We start from the raw sequence: 22054 nt of genomic DNA, 5'->3' as shown, positions 1-22054 counted from the left end.
AACTGCATATGTCTAGGAGAGGGCAGATCGAGTGTCGCAAACAAACTCTTCTCGTAGACACTCCTGGTAAAACTACGCCTTCCCACCATAGCATCTAGCCCGGACTAAACCGGTTTCCTTTGTCAACTCGCCCAACAACCGTGCTGCACCGTTGTCGGCAGCTACGTTCAATGCCATGGCACAAGAGGCTTCACAGAGAGCTTTAGAGCAACGGCTCACTAAGGAAGAAGTGGTTACTCTACCACCAATTGATTTCGTTACCTTGGGCATGTTCATCATTGGTGAGTTGCCGATCTTTGCTAAGACTCCTTCACCCATGTCAGCTAACCATCATGTTTGTTGCTAGATGAGATACATTTCCTGCCGCCTACTCCCCCTGTTCAAGACATTCTTGGAGGCGCTGGGTCATATGGTGCCCTTGGAGCTCGCCTCTTCTCACCCCCACCCGACACATCATCCGTTGGCTGGATTGTCGATCAAGGTTCTGACTTCCCACAATCCTTAACTAACCTCATTGGCACCTGGGAAACGTCGGTCGTGCTCCGAGAAGACCCCCAGCGCCTCACTACCCGTGGCTGGAATGGCTATGAGACGGCTGAGAAGCGCGCCTTCAAATACACCACTCCCAAGAAGCGTCTTACCGCCGAAGATCTGACCCCTCATCTGCTGTTATCCAAGTCATTCCATCTCATTTGCTCACCGGAAAGATGCAGAGAATTGGTGACCGACATTTCCTCTGCTCGTAAGCGCGTGTGTCCGGATGATCTTTACACCAAACCCATATTCATCTGGGAACCTGTGCCCGACCTGTGCACCCCGGATGAGCTTCTCAATTGTACAAACACACTTCCACTTGTCGACATCTGCAGTCCGAACCACTCAGAGCTCGCAGGCTTCATGGGCGACGACGGAATAGACCCAGAAACCGGCGAAATATCCACTTCGGCAGTCGAGAGGTCCTGTGAGCAGCTACTCGCCAGTATGCCCCTCCAGTCTTTTACCCTCGTTATTCGTGCAGGTGACAAAGGTTGTTACGTTGCACGAAATGGCGGTCGCAAGCGCCAGCCTGACGTGCGCGAAGGCGCTGGCTCGAAGCGTCGCAAGAAGGACTACACCAGAGGTGGCCTCCAGCCGGATACCGACATGGAAGCATTGTTCGCCGGCCTCTTGCAAGACGATGAGGGCGTCATTGCCAGGGAAGAAATCGAGGTTGATGCAGGGACAGAGAAGTGGATACCGGCCGTTCACCAAGATCCCGCCAAGGTAATAGATCCAACTGGTGGTGGTAACACTTTCTTGGGCGGTCTCGCTGTTGCCCTCGCAAGAGGGAAGACCGTTGAAGAGGCGGCAGTGTGGGGAAGTGTCGCCGCCAGCTTCGCCATCGAGCAAGTCGGCGTCCCCCTCCTGAGCAGGGACGATAATGGTGCCGAAACATGGAATGGCGTCCGAGTAGAAGACCGGCTTGCAGAGTTTAAAAAACGATTACAAGAACAGGAAACATGGTAAACGTAAATTTGTTTGGCTATAATAGGCCGTCCTTTGTGTGTGTACCAGAAAACGTACGAGACAAGGTATTCAGAAATAGAGTTGCTCTGGTTCCGTAATGTAGAAAGTCGAGAACCCGGATTTTACTCATGATCAAATGATATACCCGCCAGACGCCGCCCTCCTGCTGCAATCCCAACGCCCGCTTCCATACATTGCCATCTCAACATACCGCATGCCACATCATATTAAATCTTATACACAAGTTCGCCATCAGTATACCTGTCTCGGTGTTAGCTACTGAACAAGCGGTACGATACGTTGAAAGGGGTAGTGCAGGCAACATACATAATCTGATTAGCTTCGTCCATCTTCTTGAGAGCTTTGACTGCTTCTTGCTTGCTAAAAGTACCACCGCCATTTGACCGTAGTTTGCTGTTGACGGCTTCGATAACAGCATCGACATTGGCAGAATCGTCCTCGAATAACGCAGAGTTAAGCAGCTGGCCAAGAGTTGTTCGGAAGGCTACCAGACGAGGGGCACTAATGGGTTCGTCTGAGATGGCTAATCCGGCCGCGCCGGAGGCCAGGACGTCGTCTTCTTCGTCATCTTGTGATTGTGACGGCAACTGAGACACCGGCACGGATGAGGCGAAACTGGTCTGCGTATGCGATGTCGAAGTTGAAGCAGCAACGCCACCATGACGACGAGACCTTCTTGGAGTGGCATTGTATATGTCTTCTGAATCCGCACGAGTTGGCGACTCTACGTCGCTCTCACGAGCATCACCGTTAGTGTCGTTGGCAACGTTACCACGGCTTTCTTTGTTGTCAGCAATTGCCCGAGGACGAGCAATTCCTCTCGTTGACCGTGTTGACCTTGTTGCAGGTGTTCGAGCTGCGGTGCTTCTGAAGTTACCGTCGTCGTTCTCTGAGGAGCTGTCCTCGCTGGAAGAAGCGAATTCCGTGTTCTGTGTCTTTCTCCGCTTCTTTCGCGACTCATCTTCGACCACTTCTTTAAACAAGGCAAAGCGAAGGATGGCCTCCGCTGCGAGGGCATCACGCTCCTCGACTTTGCTAGACAGGCGAGATTTGGCATGGGCTGTGGCCAAACGAATTAAGGTCTCCAAGGTACGAACAGTAAGAGGGCTTGTTCGACGTTGATTTCCCTCCATCTCATCGTTTCGTAGCCCAACATATATATCTGCAATCCGATCCGACGCCGTCTGTGTCAGCTGGGGTTGAAGCCTTTTGGCGTACTGGATGTATCTTTTCATAAATGGAATGCTCAGCACCTCAGGTTTCTTGTTCGAGCCACCTCTCGAGGTTAGAGTTACACCAGCATGAAGCATTGCGTCATACTTTTCGAAAACTTCAGCAGGCCGTTGAATATCAGCCTGGTTACTGATAGCAACACCAAGGGCCTGGTTGGCATTCTCGCGTACCGGGGTGCCTTCTTCTGTTCCGGGTTGACGGTAACGATGCATCCGTAAAACGTGCTCTGAAACCTGTCTATCCCTTGTGTCCTCAATATCATCGGTGACAACGAAGAGTAAGTCGAAACGTGATAGCAGAGAATCAGGAAGAGCAATATTCTTGTGCGGATCCTTGTGTGTGTCGTACTGGCCAAATATGGGGTTGGCGGCGGCAACAACACTGCATCTGGCATTCAAAGACGTGTGTATACCAGCTTTGGCAATAGTAACGGTCTGCTGCTCCATAACCTCATGAATAGCAACGCGGTCAATGTCAGACATTTTGTCAAACTCATCAATGCATACCACTCCACGGTCAGCCATGACCATGGCTCCGGCTTCCAACCTCCTCTCTCCTGTCTCCTTATCTGATGTGACGGCGGCTGTTAAACCAACACCAGACGAGCCGCGTCCAGTGGTAGCAATGGCAAGTGGCGCCGTGTTCAGGACAAACCGAAGCAGTTGGGATTTTGCGGTGGACGGGTCTCCAACCATGAGAATGTTAATGTCACCTCTCAAGTGCGTGCCGTTCTCTAGGTTCTTCTCAACTCCGCCCAAGAGCATCAGAAGGATTGCCTTCTTAACATAGTCATGGCCGTATATACTGGGGGCGAGCGACTGAGACAAAAGATTGAGCAGATTCTTCTTTTTGGCAATCTTGTTGATGTTTCGAATATCGGTGTCCGTGATGGTGGCAGCAGCAACACCACCACCCGATTTAGAAGAAAGTAGAACGACATGATTGGCAATGATAACTGTCTTGAACAGAGCGCTATTATGGTTGGTATTTCTGTTTCCGAGAGTCCTGTATATGCCGACAAGTTGTACGCGGTCACCCGGTTTCACCGAGTCAACAAGGTCATCATCCAGTATGACATCGACGCCTCTCGGCAGCTGCCCGGCGGGGGCACGCTCTGGCATCTCTTGGATGGAAACAGTCTGATGATCCCTATAGGTGCTGAAGCCATACTCTGTTGTCAACGGATTTCCTTCATCGTCCTCTTGAGGGTAGGCACTAGATGTTGTGACTCCATTCGTCATGGTCTGGTCTTGGTATTCTCGGAAGTGAAAAATATCTCTGTTCTCGTTGTAGTGGACACTTTTGACAACCTTTGGCCGGATGAGAGAGCATCTGGTGACGATGCCTTCAAGCGAAACCATGCTGTTGAGGTGCTGGGAAGACAGAGTTCGGGGGTTGCAAGCATTCAGGCCAAAACTGCCGGCCCAGGCACAAGAGAATGAGGTGTCGTTGAGTTTCTCGGCATCGCCAGAGTCTGGCAGGGTCTTGACAATTTGCTTGAGAGCATGGTTAAAGGCAAGTGTGTAGTCAAAAGGTTGCTCAAGAACTCCTGCAGCGAGTTCCGGATTGTGAGCACGGAGATGGTCCAGGTTGACAACAAGCCTCCTTGTGTTCTTCTGTATCATAAGGAGGATAGCCGATCTGTAACTACGTCCTTGCGAATCATTCTCTGCGAGCAAACAGGTAAGCATTTGAGGGAAAATACGCAGAGAGAGGGGGTTTGTCGAGCAAAATGAACATACGAGGGTCGAGAAACTCTTGGGCCGCACGCACACGATCCAGTGCAGCTGCATCCTGCAGCATGAACGAGTCCATTTTTGCTAACGATGACTGCGGGCCAGGGTTGAGAGCCAATTTGGGAGCAGAATGAGAGAAGCGGAAGGAAGAGAAAGAAGGTATCAGAAAAATAGGCCAATATCGCAACCGGCTGGCGCAGTCAAACAAATGCAAGAGGGTAGGAGGGGGAGGGGTAAAGGAGGTCCACTACTGAAGCGCAGCAGGGAAACTAAGGTCTTGAGTGGAAGTGTAGTTGAGGTACAGGAAAAAAATGATATGAAAGGAGGTTCCACCACGCGATCAGACGCGACTCCGCACTGATGGAACGCGTTGATTACCACGTTATGTAAGCCATCTTAAATGTTAGTGGAATAAGGTTCTGTAGCTCTGATTTACACCATTCAGACACCCTCACACTTCTTTAGTCAAATCCCTGGCTGAAACGGACCCCGCAGATCGGGCCTGAGATGAATCAAAATGTTTTTCTGTATTGTGTAATTATCACTGTCGTGGCTGTAATTCTTTTCCATATTTTGTGTTACTTGTAAATTTGTGTGTTATCTTAATGTCTGAAGTGGCTCTTAAAGACGTATTGCCCTTGAATGTCCAAAAACAATGTGCCCATAACCTAACTTCACACATTGGAGCACCTTCTCCGCCGCGCAAACCCCATCTTCCTGGTTTTGGATATGCCGACCAGCTCCAACAATATCAGTAACTATACCACATGCAGCAGCCTAAAGATAGTGAAGCAGGAAGCTCTGCTTGTATCACGGAGGCGTTGTGTGCTGATCGAGTTTGCCGCAACTACGAATGTCTCCTTATTCGAACGCCACGGAGCAATGGTGAGTGAAAATTGAACCCAGTATTTGAGTGAGGAATCTGTTTTGGCCTCCATCTGGTCAGGCACCTTGGTGTCGGCATTCGCTTGGCTTTGGTCAGTTGTCTTTCCATTTCCACTCAGGCTAATTGACAGAACTATCTTTATGTGCCCAACTCTTGTGACACATGGCTTGCTTCTAAATCAGCATTATATGCTCCTTGATCAGGCGTTTGGCAATGCGAAGCAGCTTTTAGTTGGTCTTGCCTTGTTGGCTTGCCTCTATTATGCTCGCGTCTGAGCCGATATACAGTTCCGTGCTTCACAGACATTATGGCCCACCAATATCCGAATTTATTCAACAAAAGCCTCCGTGTTTGACTGCTACAATATCCCTAATTGGTAGTGTGAAATATGATGTAGCATGGCATGGGGTACAAACTAAACTCTTTTCACCTGGGCTCCCCTCCAAATTCCGGTGCTAGTTTTGTTGTGAACGGTAATTGACCCCTCTTCTTTAGCATCTCATACCGAGCTGGCTTGGAGAAAGACTATGGCATAATGATGCTGATACCCATCAGGGTGGCTTTTTACTGTCCTGTCTACCTAATCTTCTCGTCGCACTTTCAGGGTGGAAAGCACGCTGCTGAATGGGCCTTCCGGAATGCCGTAGAGTGCATGTGAGACTGGTCCGATATATCTCGGCATCCCGAATAACACAGGACGTCATATTGTTGTGGGGCGGCTTCGCTCGCTCATCCTCTTTTCATTAATCAGTCACGGAGCTAACACAATATGTGTTCAAATTCCAGCAATCAAAGGCGGTTGTTGGTCGACGTAGTAACTATAGGTGGCACTGTGTCCTTTCTTAGATACCCTTCACATGGCCAACCCTAAAACATACGGCCAAGGGTGGGATTCATCACAACATCTCGAGACGGTGTTTCCCACTAAATACACAATAACGGGTGGGCAGCCAAGAAAAAGGATGCTGTGCCATATCACGGATGCCATGTCTGCCCTCTTGGCAAGCAAGTAATGGACTGTTCAGCGAGTTAGCTGTGTACAAGCGTGCATCGTCGGCTTGCCGAAGTGCAGTACAAGTAGATATGTCGTCATTCCGACAGGGGAGACGCCCGACCTAACCATGTATCAACGGCCGCTCGCCTGTCAAGGAACTTTGGTGCTGATGTATACCCCTAAGGCGGGCGGCTAGAACTTGGTGATCTTCTCTCAGATAGTACCATAAACTTTAATCCCCACATTCAGACCCCTCCATCATCGATGGTGGATGCCCCTCTCTCCGTCCCGCCAGCGCCGTCCGAACCATAGGACGCAACACTTGTGCTGCGCTACGCTACACCATTCCCTCGTTTCAAGCCCAAACCAGTGCCTATGAAGTGAACAACGTACAATTGGCAAGCTCCACTGTGTGCGGCAGTATTGGGTGACTTGCAGGTTCACTATTTCCGTGGTCTTGTAATTCAAACGTGGATTCATTGATCCAGTCATGCATGAAGGATATGTGCGACTGCTGACCTCCATAAAAGGGACCGACATCCACCAACAATTTTACGATGGGTGGCCATGCAAGCTCTCCGCTGAACAGCCGACAACACCCGTTGTTGAAAAGTGCCTGCTTGCTGAGTTGACAATCCGTTTCCGCTTCAATTTTCCGTTTTCTGAATATATTAAATTAGAGCTTGTCTCGCGTTCCCGCCAGTCAACTAGCTACTGCCGCAAATCTCCGGCTTGCAATGGTCCTCATACCTCTTAATCCCAACGAGTACATGGATGCCAGCAAATCAGCCGTGCTTCACCGTGACCTCAAGAGTCAGTTCGCTCGCACCGTGGGCAGCGAAGGCAACTGTTACGTCGTTGAAGGCGGTAGAAAGATATTCGATGCTTCCGGAGGCGCTGCTGTAGCTTGCCTTGGTCATGGAGACAGGAGAGTTGCAGATGCCATGATACGGCAGCTCAATAGCCTCGCCTACAGCCCGTCGACCTTCTTTACAACGTCAGTGTGCGAACAGCTCTGCCAACTCTTGGTCAATTCTACCCAAGGCCATATGTCCCGAGCCTACCTCCTCAGTAGCGGTACGTTCCAGAACGTGAGCAAGGCCAACAATCAATGTAATGTGACTTACTCATGGCTCAGGATCCGAGGCTATGGAGGCAGCCATGAAACTCGCAAGACAGTACTTTTTGGAGAAGGAACCAGCACAGTCTCAAAGACATATTTTTATTTCCCGTCAAAGGTCGTATCACGGAACAACCTTAGGCGCATTGTCTGTGGGAGGCCATGTGGCCCGTCGAGCTAATTTCACGCCCATGCTCCTCAGCAACATCGTTTCTCATGTTTCCCCCTGTTTTGCATTTAGGGAAAAGAAAATGGGAGAGTCCGACAAATCTTATGTGACAAGACTTGCCAAGGAGCTTGATGATGAATTCATTCGGCTTGGACCCGAGAGAGTGTGCGCATTCGTGGCGGAGCCGATTGTGGGAGCAGTAAGATGACAATTGAGCATTTACACAGTTTTGGCATTGTTGGTAATGTTGCTGACCTATAGACTCATGCGCAGGCTCTAGGGTGTGTTCCTGCGGTGCCTGGATACTTCCAGGCGATAAAATCTGTCTGTGACCGATACGGCGCGCTACTCATCATGGACGAAGTCATGAGCGGCATGGGTCGTAGCGGAACTCTGCATGCGTGGGAAGCCGAAGGCGTCGTCCCCGATATCCAAACCATAGGTAAAGGTTTGGCTGGGGGCTATCAACCGATTTCTGGTGTTCTCATAAACAAAAGGGTCTGCGAAGTGCTAGAAAATGGATCCAGGTAAGTTTTGATCCTAGTATCTTGGTCATTTTCTGGGCGCTGCACTTGGAGGCATGAAAAAATACGATGTTAATGAAAGCAGTGTCTTCGTTCACGGGCACACGTACCAAGGCCACCCAGTTGCCTGTGCAGCTGCTCTCGAAGTTCAGCGTATTATCAAAAGGGATAGTCTTCTTGACAATGTAAAAAGCATGGGCCAATTATTGTCCAGTCTTTTGAACAAACATCTCAAAGACCACCCCTGTGTTGGAGACATCCGCGGCAAAGGGCTGTTTTGGGGTATTGAATTTGTCCATGACAGAGAAAGCAAACAGCCATGGCCCAGTGAGGCGAGAATTGCTGCGTCTATGAATGAGCTGGGGCTGACAGAGGCGTATGGAATTGTAGTATATCCGGGGTCGGGAACGGCGGATGGCGTCCTTGGAGACCACATTATTATAGCGCCGCCCTACACAGTGACAAAGGATGACGTGGTATTCATCGCTGAGACGGTTACGAGACTCGTTGAGGACTTTTTTTCGAGGTTGATGTAAAGTATTGATTACAGGTAGGCACCGGAGAAGTCGTTCCTAGGGATCGGATGATTTCAACGTACACGAAGTTGGGCTGAGATAGGATGGGAAGATACATTAAGTACCATTGGTCTAACTTGTTGAACCTGGTACCTTGCTATGGAGTCGCAATTGGCCGAGTTGATGAGATGCTTTTTTTCCTGGAGGCATAGAGTTTGGATGCAAATGGTAGGCAACATAGCACAAAGAGCATGAATCAAGGTCCGAAGTTGTAAAAAGCCTGGGTTTGGTGATATGGACGGTTATGCGAATTGAAGACACCTAATGTGGTAGGTGCTGTAAATGCTAGAAAGGTCTTATTTCCAAGTTAGATACAAGTTTGAAAGAAAGGCTAAGCGGCAATACAAGTTTTCTTCAAGCGGTTCATTAAAGTGATGTAGCCAGCCAAAGTGTTCTCGCAAACAAAAGGCGGTGGTAATACAAATGCGTTATACAGTTTTGTGCAGTTTAGTGGAGGTAAGAATGCCTCTGTCCGCGGTACTGATATAGGAAAATCTATTCCAACCCGCCAATCTGCATAATTAATGCACTGACTAAGGGCGCCCACCATCATACTTGTCATCCCCGTTCATCCACTGACCATACTTTCCACCCAGCATCTCACAGACTGTGGCCTGACCATAGCGCATTTGTACTTGCCCCATTCGTCTGGACTTTCTTAAGCCTGCTAAAGTGTACTCCAAATACTTTACAGAAGCTTATTCAAGAACGCGCATCCCACACTAAGCGACCCCGATTTCTCTCTGCCTATCGTGACAGAAACAACGTCAACGTGCCCCCGACACTGTCTGGCCCGCGTCTCCCTCCCTCATGTCCTCGCCGGGCTAAATACGAGGCGAGACGAACTTCTCTAATCCACACCCCCGGTCGATAAAGCCCACTGCATTAGAGTGTTTCCGCTTCAGATACTGACGGTCATCATGTCCGTCGGGCCTACGAGCAGTCGGCATGCTGCCGATGAGGAGGCTCGCGCTGAGGTCGACGTTCTTAATTCGCGACTGGAGAAAACTGCTCAATTAACCAAAAAGATTCAAGCATGCATGGGAAGGCTGGAGTCCACAGGCAAGAGCGTGCGGGATGTGGCTGGCCCCCTTAGCGGAGAGACCAAGAAGCTTCAGATACTGGGAAACAGTACGTTCGATGTCATGGCTGTTGGTGATCTTGAGTTTCTCCCTCTACTACCTAGAAGGAATACTATAAGGCAAACGGAGATGGTAGCTAACTCAACCTCGCCAATAGATATCGACGCCGTTCTTGCTGCCATCGACCGGCTACGGCAACCTGCGGACAGTAAAAACGACGAGGAGCAGATCATTCGCGCTGGCCCAGACCAGGCCGGCTTGTCCAACTACCTTGCCTCCATCAAGCGTCTGACTAAATCTCTTGCCGACATGCAAGCTTCGAACCTGCGTGCGAATCAACAAACCATGTCGGAGCTTGTGCGGTTGATTAAATCGGGCAATTCACAACTCGAAGGTCATTTTGACAAGCTCCTTCGAGGCGAAACTCCCCGGTCGGTAGAACCGCTCCACTATATCACAAAGGACATGCCATTTCCCGTTTTGTCACAAGATAAGGTCGCGCGTCTTGGTCTTGTTAATTCTTACGTCGCCAACAACCACCGGCAGAACGGCGGTGCTGCTACCCCCCAGGACTCCTCTACCGCTAAGATATACGCCGAGATACGTGGACCTTACCTTTCAACGACATTGGCCAACCTGGCTGCAGCCAGCGTCAATACAACAAAGAAAAAGAATCCCGATGCGATCTACCGTGCCGGAACCAACGGCATAGGCACCTATGCTCAGGCCATGGAGGGACTGTTTCTGGCAGAATACGACAACATATGTAGCATATTCACTCGCGACGATTGGGGGCCCCTATTTCAGGCCACTTGCCAGGCTGCCATGGCCGAATTGGCTCGGACTTTGCGGGAGCTAAATGGTCATATAAAAAGTCATCTCCACACAGATTGCTATCTTGCGTACGAAATCACCGAAATCATGTCTGGCTTATCAAGTAACCTAGAAACGCGTACTGGGGAGCTTAAGTCATCGCTCGCTGCTGCTCTACGCCCCGTTCGTGAGACGGCGAAGCTCTCTCTCGGAGAGTTGTTGGACGACACAAGGCGAAGAGTAGCGAATATGCAGACCCTTCCCCAAGATGGTGCGCCGGTACCAATTGTGTCCGAAACCATGCAGCGTCTGCAAACCATGGTTGAATTCTTACGGCCTATCTCAAGCATCATGTTCTCTCTGGGCGATGGGGGTTGGAAATCGAATACTGCTGTCGATGGGCGCTCAACTGATGCCATTCCAAGCCTGGCTTCTTTTGATATTGGTGCTGATGGCAAGGAAATATTTGCGCATTACTGCACTGATACAGTTGATATGCTGCTTTCCTCTCTAGACCAGAAGGCCAAGATGGTTCTCAAAGGCCGAGCTGTTATCGGCGTTTTCTTGGCTAATAGTGTTGTCATAGTTGAACGCATGATTCGCGACTCGGATCTTGCTCCTCTTCTCGAGCAACGGATGGCCATGTTGGATCAATGGCGAAAAAAGGCAACTGCCATGTACACAATGGATTGTAAGGAGGTATCGACTCACTTGTTCGATGTTATCCACACTAGCAAGCAGCGACCGACATCCGGCCAGGCCGACTCGGCCTCCATTCTCAAAGGCCTCAGTAGTAGGGACAAGGACAACATTAAGGGCAAGTTTCAGGCATTCAACGCTTCGTTCGACGAAATGGTCAGTCGTCATAAGACCTACAACATGGAGAGAGAAGTTCGTCAAATGTTTGCTCGGGACATTCAGCAAATGCTTGAGCCCTTGTATAACCGATTTTGGGATCGATATCACGAGGTTGACAAGGGTAAGGGAAAACACGTTAAGTACGACAAGGCCGGGATAGCCGCCGTATTCATGACCCTTTACTGAAGGAAGAAGCCCACGTTGTTGTAAGAGTGATGCAGTTCTGGGATGGGTTCGGTATGGATTTGCTTTTTAAAAATGGGCAGGGCGTTCTGGTCGTGGGATACCAAGTCATGATTTGGCGACTCATATTTATTCAGCATGCACTTGCGCCAAGGTTTCAATTCAAATTCAGGCGGGCAGGGGTACAAGCATCAATATTACTGCAGAAGTCGATATGCATGGAGAGTGGTCAGCGTAGTCCAACTTATTTATATCTCGGTGTTCGGCAGCTTTCGGAATTGGAGGAAAACTCTCTTGGAACAATTAGGTGCTCTGAGGCACGATGACTGCCAGATACGGTTACTTCGCGAAACGCATCTCGATCACTAGCTCTGGCTATAACAGAACCTAAAACACTTCAAGTCAACCAGCCGTCAACATCGAAATAAATTCTATCTGTCTAACTCCTTTCGCACTTTTCATGGCTTCCTAAATAAAAGGTCGATGCGCTCAGATCTATGCCACACAATGGTATTATCACTTCGCCGCTTGAACCAGAGAATCCTGTGCTGGGGAATAAACTCCTCGTGTGTCTGCTCACTCTTCCACTCGGCTAGAGCTTTTTCCTGCGGTCCCAGAAATCGGTCTTCATATCCAATAAGAAAATCATGGCCGTCGATATTTGGATCCCATCGTAGTCGGTTAAGCACATCCAACGCCGTCCGAAGTTTCTCTGCTCCCTCAGGTTTGGGAACAGGCACTCCTGAATGTGATTGCTTTGCCGACCGCCCTTTCTTTCTCGCTTTGGCTGTGGGCAAGCCCAAATTTCTTTCGTCTTCTGGATCTCCGTCCTTGTCCTCCTCGTCCTCCTCTTCTGTGTCCGAGTCATCATCACCATCCACGTATTGGCCCCATTCTCGATCGTCCAGCATGAGATCATTCAGCTCGCTAGCTCTCACAACAGTTGCACTAAACCACGCTGTATTTGGATCATAGTATTTCTCGTCGGAGTGTATATGTTGCTCGAACTGTTGCAACACGGTATGCAGATTACTGTGTGCAACTTCCAAGAGATCTTGTCCTGGTTTCTTGTCCGGGCTTGTCCATTCTAGGCCGACAAGATATGCACCTTGATAATCGTTTTGATCAGTCTGTGAACTATGAGTAGCTGCTTCGACGAATCTCGCAGGCCAGATCCTCGGTGCTAGCTCTGGCACCTTTCTACTGATATCTGATTTCAAATTAGTCTGGTTTTTCTACGCCATTGATAGTACAGTCAGAGCTTACCAACTAAAAGCGATGCGCAGCGGGACTCAAGCCAGCCGACAAGTCGGCTTCCGCGTTCTAGTGACCCTCCCCAGTAATGGATTCTTAGGCTGACGAACGACCGATATGAGGTCAAGAAATTTGCCGCGCCTGCAGTCAAGTTTGTTTTTGAAGTGTTGGCTGGCGCTGAAAGCAAATCTTTCCAAGTTGTGCCTTCTTGTGTGAGCTGCGCGTTGGCTTGGTGAAATTCCGTTGAGATTATATCAACGGTCGGTATAGACGCGATTAGGGCAGTGTTAAGTGTCGGAGAGTGCCAGCCTAGAAGACACATGGCTTCTCGCTGTGTTCGATGGTATCTTAGCTGTTTGTGGAAGTAGGGATCGAAGACAATATCGTTCCTCCAGTCGAATCGCGAGTAATGGTTGAAAAAGGTAACGATAATATCAGGGGTAGACACCACACCACCGCCATGCAATAGCATCTTGCATACCCTCACTAGCATTACGGACAAGTGAATACCACCAAAATACCCAAACTTGGCCGCATAGATTCCTCGTGCCTTAGCCCATGCCTTTATGACTTGGTAACAAATGCGGAATTGAGCGAGGTCAGGGACGGACCTCAGAAGATAGAATAAATCCCTCGCCGGTTTCAGTTTCAACAGTGTCTGCGTTGGTAGGCTAAAAGCCGGGTCTGATGAGGGTCGTTTTAGGAGATCTGGCCACTGGCTGGCTACGTTAACAGCCTGACAATACTGCAGATCGCATCTAAGCCCCAAGACTTCCATCTCGAGCATGGTTCCGGTCTTTGCCTTGACTTTCCTCAAAATTCGTATGTCGGGTCTGGCTGATTTCTTCAAGCGCTGCCTAGCGAGTGTGAAGAAGACTTTGGAACTGATGGATCCAATGCATAGGCAATCGATGTCGGATGACTTCGACCAGACGCCAAGCGCATATGATCCGACAGGCACTAGCACAATGGTGGGTTGACCACGAGTTCGTTCCATACTCGGCTGATCATCTTCCAGGAGAATTTGCTGCAGAAATTCTAGAGCCAGTTTCCGGAGGGACTCGTCTTGACTTGTCGGAATGACATCAAGATTGTCCAAACAGTGTCTCAGTGCTGCAGTATCCGATAAGGAAGCTGGCGCCCGTTGAATTTCGACGGGTATTACACGGGCATGGGTAGCAAGGTCATCTTTTTGCGAATGGTGTTCCAGAAGGCAACGAATCCCCCAATGATCGCTGGCGTAAAGAGGCTCTCCTGTCCTTTCGCCTTCGTCTGTCAAGAACCCAAACATGTTAAACCGAGAGATTTGAAGGGGGCCCCCGCTCTTGACCAAAATACGGTCATATCTCTGTGGCCGGTTGTTCAGGCCACTTCCAACCATCTTGGCGGCGTGAGGGTTTTCTGTTGGGTCGAATGTGGCACCTTGTTCACCTTCAAAGATGCCATTGACACTGCCCCTAATATTATCACTTACACCGGCCTCAACACGGGAAACCATCCAGGCGTCTAGGAGATTAGCCTCCGCTAGCGTTGCCTCGATGCTGTGAAGTATGTTCTCCGTTTTTGCTGTAATAGCTCCCCGCCTAATGGCTGTGTCAATAGTGTACGAAGACGTGGCAATGTTAAAGTCTCCTGCGACGATCCATTGATTCTCGGCATGGTTTTCTTTCAAGTATCCAAGAATCCGTTGGAGTTCCCTGCGAGGCCATTAGCATCTAGTTCATTTCCGCATGCCGAGTATATGGGCGTCAATATTACTTTTCTTTGGCAACTACAGCGCCGTCTGTTAGCCCTTGGCTGAGGTGGCAGGTTGCTAGTATCAGCGGTAGAAGGCCTGATTCCTGCGTCTTGCAGTGTCCCAGCCCTTCAAACTCGAGAACACATGATCCTTTATGCTGCCGCTTCGAGGGCAGGTATCTCCACGAAAAAACATACTTGCTGAGCACAACAGTATTAAGTATGTTAGGCAAGGGGCCAGCCACAGGGTGGTCTGGTGGCCCTTCGGATACATACGAATAAACACCCCTAATACGCTCGTCCTCTAGTAAGAAGAGAAGGAAATCATCTGTCACCTCCTGTAGGACCACGATATCCGCAAGAGCAGTTCCTGCGATTAGGTTATCCACAATTAAGGGATATCTAATATGGGACGGAGGGTGGTTGAACTCTGCAAGTACATTCCAACTGGAGACAATGAGATTTTTCGATTGCTTTACGTCGTAGGCAAGAGTTTGATCGGCCTGGGCAAGCGGTTGCCAAACCAAATCCGACTGGGAGAAGTGCCATGTACGTTGTGGAATAACTGCTGAGATAGCATCTTGGTTGTGACTGGGAGTGTCTTGGCAGAGAGTGAGGGATGGCGACACCAGATCAATGAAGCCCCATTTCTTCATCTTTCCAGATGCACTGCGGGTGAGAACAACCAATTGACTGGCGTGCCATGCTACCGGTGGCAATCTCCGGAGCTTTTCAAGCAGAAACTCGAGCTTGGACGAAGGAGATGTGTCTTCACACTGGGCGATCGTCATATGCATGTTGTAGGGTCCCGAACGTGTCTCCCCGATGGCGGCGAGAATGGTATCTCGCAATAAAGCCAATCGAGATACATTATCCTCATTCTTGTCGCATAGAAAAAGAGTGCTACCCTTTCTGTGGGAGAATAGGCCCGGAGAGTCCAGGCAAATGGAGAGAGGGGCAGGCTCGCTGCTACCTGTTCGGGCTTTCAGGCATGATACGATGGCGCTACAATTTTGTAGCAAGTCGTCCTTGGAAGTAGACCTTATGAAGGGGTAGATGAGGTTGACGTGGGGAGGCCATTTGGAGTAAGCCTTGTCGTTGTCGAATCGGAGGCGATTAACCGAATGGCAGAGCTCATCGGGCGGGATGAGGCAAATAGCTGTGTCATGGTTTGTGGGAGTTTGAAACTCCATTGGTACCGATCCTCTAAATGGCTAGAGCCCGCAGTTGAATTGTTAAGGGTAGCTGTGATTTCGGGTACTGGGCTGGCCTATAGATAGAGACGGCTTCTTTATGAGACACGCCCACTTATCAAACCGGGTTATTGATGAGATAATGGCTGTAGACAAGAGATGAATCCAGCCGGCACTAATAGCTCGAGCCAATACACTTTTGTTCAAATCCAAGTTAGCATGCGGGCAGGATTATGGTTTTATGGTAAGAAGGTACATGTATATATTGAGTCTCGATTGTGTTGTCGGCAATATCATGCTGGGCACGGGCAGGGGTTGTTACTAGAAGTGCCTCGAGCAAAGACTCACAGCCATAGCCTATTGAGGCAAACAGACACGCCCATTCAGCCAACTCAGGTCGAATATCAAAGTGCCATGCCTCGGGTTCCACTCTCTGCATCCCGGGCCGCTGAGGCTGGAATTGCTGATTGTGGAGAACAGTGACCCGCTTCTGACCGTATGTGTCAGGGCCTGCATAGAGCCAGCCCACTCAATGCTCGTCGAGGGGAATGAAGTTACCTCAAATGGCAGCTTATCCACACGGACTCCGCACAAGGCTTCGCATTCTTGATTGCGGGGCAGTGACTCATGCTAAGCTGTCCGCGGATAAGTTGCCATATGAGTCAGGATCAACACGTCCAATAGCTGGCAAGAGTCACACCTTATGTGCCTTGCCTGGGGACGCAACCATTTTCTGCACTTCTGGAAGAGAAAGAAAATTCAGGCCTCCGAAATCACAATGGCATTGCGTATGTAGGCAGAAACTGCCATTTGCACTGCCTACCTGCCATCTTTGCTTGCAGTGCCACACACTGGCCTGGGAGGAAGCACGCTGCGGGGCATTGCGCATTGCCATACGATACGAGCTGCGGCGGAGTGGCAAGTTGGTCTGGCTTCGAAGGGTGCTATTGCTGGCCCACTAACTAAGGATAACAACGGTTATACTGATTATCAGTCTAAAAAAATTATTCTACTTGCCAAATCCTTTCGCCTCACCAACTCATGCGTGGTTTTGCTGCTCAACAATGTTTGGGCTCATCAAGCTGACTTTACTGTTAACCATCCAACTCGACTTCCTCGGGCTTATCTACCGTGTCGTCTCTGCCCCAGTCGATTGAAGAAACACCCCAGCCTTTGCCCTCCATCAGCGCTTCTAACTTGTCTTCGTTCGTCACATAGGCGCCCTTTTGTCCCTTTTGCGAGATGGCGTGTTTGATGGGGTCGCGCCACTCTTGGAAAAGGCAGGAACGTTAGCGAACGCTTTAAATTGATCATGAGCCACAAGTCTCACCCGCCACCATGCCTCCTCGCTTTGCACGGCACATCTTCTCCCGTCATCACCGTTTTTGGCGGACGCAAAGGGCCAAACCGACTGCACGACCTCATACTTTTTCTTTCCCAAGAATAATTTCTTCATACTCGTCATTAACTTGTTCGTTTTAGGCTGGTTCTGCACCACGACCTTAGTATGGGTTACTGGAAACGATGTGTGAAGCACACCCTTGTATTGAGTTGATGCTAGCAGGGCGCGTAATTGCCCTTCGACCCACACTGTGTCCATGTTGGCCACCACTCGGTCAAGTGCTTGTTCGGTTATACAGTCAGTCAACGAGGAAGCGGCTCAAAATCACACAAGGATGATCTTCTGTTTAGCTTACAGAAACTCTTGATTTTTGACGGATCTTTCACAAAGCGATGACACCATTCTTCGATTTCTCGTTCGCCGACCTCAGGAATCACGTCTAGTTTTACTACCCCCCCCCCCCCCCCCCCCCCCCCCGCGGTATGCCAATTCACCCTGCCCAACACATCTTGTGTATTGCATACGTTTGCTTGCCTCATTCAGAAGTAGTAATCACATGAGATTTAGCTTGATGTCAAAGTCGACCTTGCGCCCACGGGTGCCTCTGATGTGTATTAAAGGTTTCGGTGGAATGCTCGCCTGCGCCCTAACGAAAGACAACAAAGTTTCGAAATTTGCCGACAGATGTTCTGCCTTGGATGAGAGAACTGTGCAGTCGGATGAGATATTAAATAGAGGTGGTGAGTAAAGCTTGTAGTCCAGCCTGGGTAAGCCTTGATAGTATGGTAGCCCTGGAGTACACAGTGAGACGGTCGTTTCCGACCAGTCAGATGGGCTCCAATAGGGCGGAGGAGTCAACGAGTCTACGCTGTTTGCTGCAACATGAATGTTGCTTCGGGCTGCTACCGAGCTCTTCTCATCCGCTAATGAGGATGAGGATGTTGAGTTTGCTAGTCTTGGAATTGGTGCTGGTATTAGTGCTTCTGATTGCGCCGTGGACATCGTTACCTTCGCTGTCTCTGTTTGGGGAAGTGAAATCAATGGTGCCACTGTTGTCGGTGGAAGCGGCAACGGTGGTAGCTGCGACTCATCCGGCACGCTGGACATGAGGCTTGGTGTTGCGCAGTCTTCCATATGGCGGAAAGGCCGAATGCAAGGTATAAACGATCAATTGGTACTGGTTCAGAGAGGCTCGAGCAGTCAAGTCTCATTAAAGTATTGACAGGTTGATACGGAGAAAAGAGCGGAGATCCGTTGCTCAATTGTTTCTCGAGACAGATCTAAGAGAGCCACAACCTTAAGTATCCAGCATACTCAGGATTCCTCATTGGGATTAAAGACCCAACAGCTGTACGACTGCCTCAGCTTACATGCAGAGCCACGAAGGCTTACTTCGAATGCTTTGCGGAGGGTATCTCCATACTCCTGGGCACCATTGATCTAACCGCATGGCGCAGTCATTCCTTGCTCGACTCTCTTTGTACTTGGCCCCACTTGGCGCCTGCCTAGTGGACTAGTGGACTACCAGCACAGGCCACAGTTGGGTCAGTTCGACTCCAAACCAACGAAATGGCTAGCTCCGTGAACCGAGAATGGTCGGCTTGAGTTGCTTTAGCGTACAACCACTATGCCGCGACCCGTCGCAGTGAAAGTAAAGGTTTGGCCCGTATGACACCGAGTCAAGACGTTGGAAAATGGATTAAGTGCCTGGTCTGAGGCTTACTGTGCCAGGAGATAGCATCGTTGTCGCCAGTCTGCTCATGCTACCTATGCTGATCAAGGCGGGAACAAATAGTTATGCCCGCATTCACTGATATATTCCCGTGCAAATGCCACTGTACGTTCCAGCACTTGATCGTTTCGTAATGTTGCTATGCCATCCGGCACGATGCTGCTTATCATTCCCATCCGCCCAACGCCTAATTCAACCGATTCGCTAAATATATACAATCAAGTGTCACATCATAGAGCCATTCGAGGGTCGCTTATTATAGCACAAAGGCCAACTGGTCAGACTAACTCGAAACCCTCATCCTCAGTTGAAGGCACATGTTCTTGTCGGAGGTTTTGGCGCGCCTTCCGACCCTTAAGAATTTGACCGTTTTGGTTCAATATCTCATACTCCTTCTCGACCATTCGCTCCGTCTCACGACCCGATGTTTTAATGAAAACTTCAAGGGTCAGTGGTCGATTTGGACTCTCGACCTTATCATAGCTATATTTCCAGTCCTCCGAGGCGGAAAGATTTCTCCAACCGCCATAAGAAGGGGCTAGGTCCATGAGCGACTGACTAAGTGGATCCGCGATCTGCTCCTTGGCTTGCATTGCAGAATTCAGACGACCCTGGGGGAGCTCCCAGTGCGATCGAAATTTGGTCACATTGTGCTGAGTTTTCTTGTGATGGGATCTTTCTCCGAGGTTAGAAACTGCACGCACGTAATATTATAGTGGTTCAGCGAGAGAACACATACGATTCGCTGGTCTTTCCCCTAGGCCGTGTCTTGGCCCGCTGGTGGTCGGTCCCACCGACAGCCTCCAGGGTGGCCCAATCCATTCGACAGCCAGCAGAAGGGCGAGCCCCGTTCGACCACTTGGATTGCGAGTCCTTGTCCCTCTTGTAGTCTTGGTGTGCGCTCCGAAGGTCTCGTTCGTACTGAGCGTTGGATTCAGTCATGGTGGCCATGTTGCTAGTGTTTGCGTAACAAGTGTGCCGGGGATGGGATGAGAGGAGTTGGAATAGCGTCGTCGTTTATAGTGTGGGAAGCGGATGGTGCCAGGTAGTAATCTCAGTTTGAGTCGCCTTGCGCGAGATGCAAAAGTACGATTTTTCGTTTGGTTAAGACGTTATGATAAGGGACAAAGGGGGTGGAGGGTAGTTATAAGCGATGTAATGGGCAGAGCGAGCACTTGGACTATGCCCGTTTCGGTCCCCGGGCAGTCGGGTCTAGAGGACAGAGATTAAAGCAGAGGGAATAAACTTTAGGAAAGAAAGGTGTATGTGTTGACGCGGGTTCACAGGCTGTTAAGATGGCAGTTGCCGGGTGAGTCACCAGGCAAGCTGGAATCGAGGAGGTTGTAGAAAAAGCGGCAAGGTGGCCAGGATGAGATGGCAGGCTAGGAACAATTCCAAGGATGGCGACAGGTAGGCTGCGTAAGGTTGTTCGTTCAGTAAAGCTACTTGAAACAAATGGAGTTATAATACGATGTTAAGTAAGGCGTACAAAATAAGTTTGGTGGGTATTCGAACAATGCTGCATGTCAACAAAGAGTAGAGGGACGAGCAGCAGCAGAGGGAGAGGGCTGCGGCATACGTGATATATTTGAGGCAAGTTGTAGGAAAGCAAAACTGCAACTACGTATAGCAAGGAAGTCACACACTGGGCGGGTTGGGTCGGGATGGATGCGACGAGGGAGGGTGAGGCCTGTAACGAAGCGCCATGAATCTGCTTATCTCCTGGCTTGTCTCGGGCTTCGGCGGGCATTATCGTCTCGGCCTCGTACTGGGCAGGTGGACGATAAGAGTCTCTAAACGACACTGCGTGATAAAGCTTGGGGGGTGGACCAACGACGCCAGTATGCTGGTAGGGGAGGGTGTACCTAATCGCGCTCGTGTGTGTGTGTGTGTGTGTGTGTGTGTGTGTGTGTGTGTACACTTGATGGAGGAGTGGTGTGGGGACAGGTGCATGTGGCAATGCTGACCCTATGGCTGGTGCAGAAAGTGCTGCAGCTGCTCCTGCTTTTGGTGAAAACTGAGGAATTCCTTCAATAGCGCCCTTGAGGACGCGGAGAGAGGGTGGGTTGGGGGTTTGCTGCTACGCTGCCTGCATCTTAGCGTAGAACCGCCAGCTGTACCCAGCTGGTGTTCTGAGAATCAGGGGCAGCTTGGTCACATCGGCGTTGAGAGAGCTGATGTCATACATCCACTGCCGCCTCGTTAACCACATTGAGTGCTTCACTCCCCTGGGGCGCATGGCTTCCTCTACCAGCCTGTTCCCTGATCTAGCCTGGCGCATGGGCTCACCGATGACGATAAGTTGGGATTGAGACAGCCTTCGTCATGCTGTCTTCCTGTCAGCTGGTAGCTCTGAGCCACGCCGTCCTCTTGCGCCCTGCTGTTGGCGCACTATCACTCAAGTTTGGTCATTCGGCCTCGGTCGCCTTTCCCGGAGACGGAATCTTCGCTACTCATGGCCCTCTTCCCGACGTCTTAGTCCCATTCCTCTGGCAGTCTTCGGTCGTCTGGGACATAGACTGCTCTACTTGTTCGTGAATGATCGATTGTCGTGAAACGTAAGGCAATACCTTTTGCCTGTACCAACTCTACGCCTCGCTACCCCGGACCGGCACAGGGCGTATCCGACCTTCAACTCATTGTTCATATTTCTAACAGTCCTGGACATGACAAAGGGGGATCCGGCTTCCCGTTTCTAGTCGTTGCCTTAAGTTGTCTGGTCACTGTCTGGGGCCAGTCTAGTCTGCGACTTGGGCTTAACGTCGAAGCTCTACCACGCAAGTTGACGCCCATCGTGCTCACAATTGTGACGTGGTGGGATGACTACTGACTCCAAAAAGAGGTTCTGAAGTCGGCTTAGCTTCGCCAGTTTTCAGTGGCACTTAATGCTTATCTGATGAAACGCATCGCATGACCAAAAGAATAACTACTCATAAATGGTCCTCCAATGGCAGGGTTAAGCTTACTAAGTAATCTAGAAGCTATTCCGAATACCTGATTCAGACATTGTGGTTCCGTCTTCTAATGCAGCAAAGTTCCTACCGCCTTGGGGTCAATGCACTCTGTATATGCTGATAACTCACCCCGTCCTTTAGA

The 22054-nt window shown here is 50.0% G+C and overlaps 8 protein-coding genes across 8 annotated transcripts; 3 read left to right on the top strand and 5 right to left on the bottom strand.

The window, feature by feature from the left end:
• Positions 1-175: 175 nt before the first annotated feature.
• Positions 176-1506, top strand: CTRU02_202073 (PfkB family carbohydrate kinase; the record flags this gene model as incomplete). The annotated part of the gene is made up of 2 exons (XM_036732537.1): positions 176-281; positions 347-1506. 2 exons carry the CDS (start codon positions 176-178, stop codon positions 1504-1506), a joined length of 1266 nt encoding a protein of 421 aa, XP_036575787.1.
• Positions 1507-1733: 227 nt separating this feature from the next.
• Positions 1734-4575, bottom strand: CTRU02_202072 (DNA replication licensing factor MCM3; the record flags this gene model as incomplete). The annotated part of the gene is made up of 3 exons (XM_036732538.1): positions 1734-1767; positions 1834-4429; positions 4503-4575. 3 exons carry the CDS (start codon positions 4573-4575, stop codon positions 1734-1736), a joined length of 2703 nt encoding a protein of 900 aa, XP_036575788.1.
• Positions 4576-7113: 2538 nt separating this feature from the next.
• Positions 7114-8725, top strand: CTRU02_202070 (putative class III aminotransferase; the record flags this gene model as incomplete). Its single annotated transcript, XM_070203976.1, has 4 exons — positions 7114-7453; positions 7515-7864; positions 7927-8192; positions 8275-8725. The coding sequence occupies 4 exons, from the start codon at positions 7114-7116 to the stop codon at positions 8723-8725; spliced, it is 1407 nt and encodes a 468-aa protein (XP_070062558.1).
• Positions 7162-7507, bottom strand: CTRU02_202071 (uncharacterized protein; the record flags this gene model as incomplete). The annotated part of the gene is made up of 2 exons (XM_070203977.1): positions 7162-7364; positions 7504-7507. 2 exons carry the CDS (start codon positions 7505-7507, stop codon positions 7162-7164), a joined length of 207 nt encoding a protein of 68 aa, XP_070062559.1.
• A 959-nt stretch (positions 8726-9684) lies between the features above and the next one.
• CTRU02_202069 (exocyst complex protein Exo70) lies at positions 9685-11703 on the top strand (the record flags this gene model as incomplete). Its single annotated transcript, XM_070203975.1, has 2 exons — positions 9685-9895; positions 10004-11703. The coding sequence occupies 2 exons, from the start codon at positions 9685-9687 to the stop codon at positions 11701-11703; spliced, it is 1911 nt and encodes a 636-aa protein (XP_070062557.1).
• A 455-nt stretch (positions 11704-12158) lies between these two features.
• CTRU02_202068 (endonuclease exonuclease phosphatase) lies at positions 12159-15884 on the bottom strand (the record flags this gene model as incomplete). Its single annotated transcript, XM_036732540.1, has 3 exons — positions 12159-12910; positions 12967-14651; positions 14713-15884. The coding sequence occupies 3 exons, from the start codon at positions 15882-15884 to the stop codon at positions 12159-12161; spliced, it is 3609 nt and encodes a 1202-aa protein (XP_036575790.1).
• Positions 15885-16978: 1094 nt separating this feature from the next.
• Positions 16979-17765, bottom strand: CTRU02_202067 (uncharacterized protein; the record flags this gene model as incomplete). Its single annotated transcript, XM_070203974.1, has 3 exons — positions 16979-17155; positions 17215-17480; positions 17582-17765. The coding sequence occupies 3 exons, from the start codon at positions 17763-17765 to the stop codon at positions 16979-16981; spliced, it is 627 nt and encodes a 208-aa protein (XP_070062556.1).
• A 1471-nt stretch (positions 17766-19236) lies between these two features.
• CTRU02_202066 (uncharacterized protein) lies at positions 19237-19909 on the bottom strand (the record flags this gene model as incomplete). The annotated part of the gene is made up of 2 exons (XM_036732542.1): positions 19237-19633; positions 19698-19909. 2 exons carry the CDS (start codon positions 19907-19909, stop codon positions 19237-19239), a joined length of 609 nt encoding a protein of 202 aa, XP_036575792.1.
• Positions 19910-22054: the final 2145 nt, after the last annotated feature.

The sequence above is a fragment of the Colletotrichum truncatum genome, assembly GCF_014235925.2.
Source record: "Colletotrichum truncatum strain CMES1059 chromosome Unknown Contig_0001, whole genome shotgun sequence".
Classification (NCBI taxonomy): domain Eukaryota; kingdom Fungi; phylum Ascomycota; class Sordariomycetes; order Glomerellales; family Glomerellaceae; genus Colletotrichum; species Colletotrichum truncatum.
The sequence above is the reverse complement of the archived record's forward strand: the minus strand, read 5'-3'. Positions and strand labels throughout refer to the sequence as shown.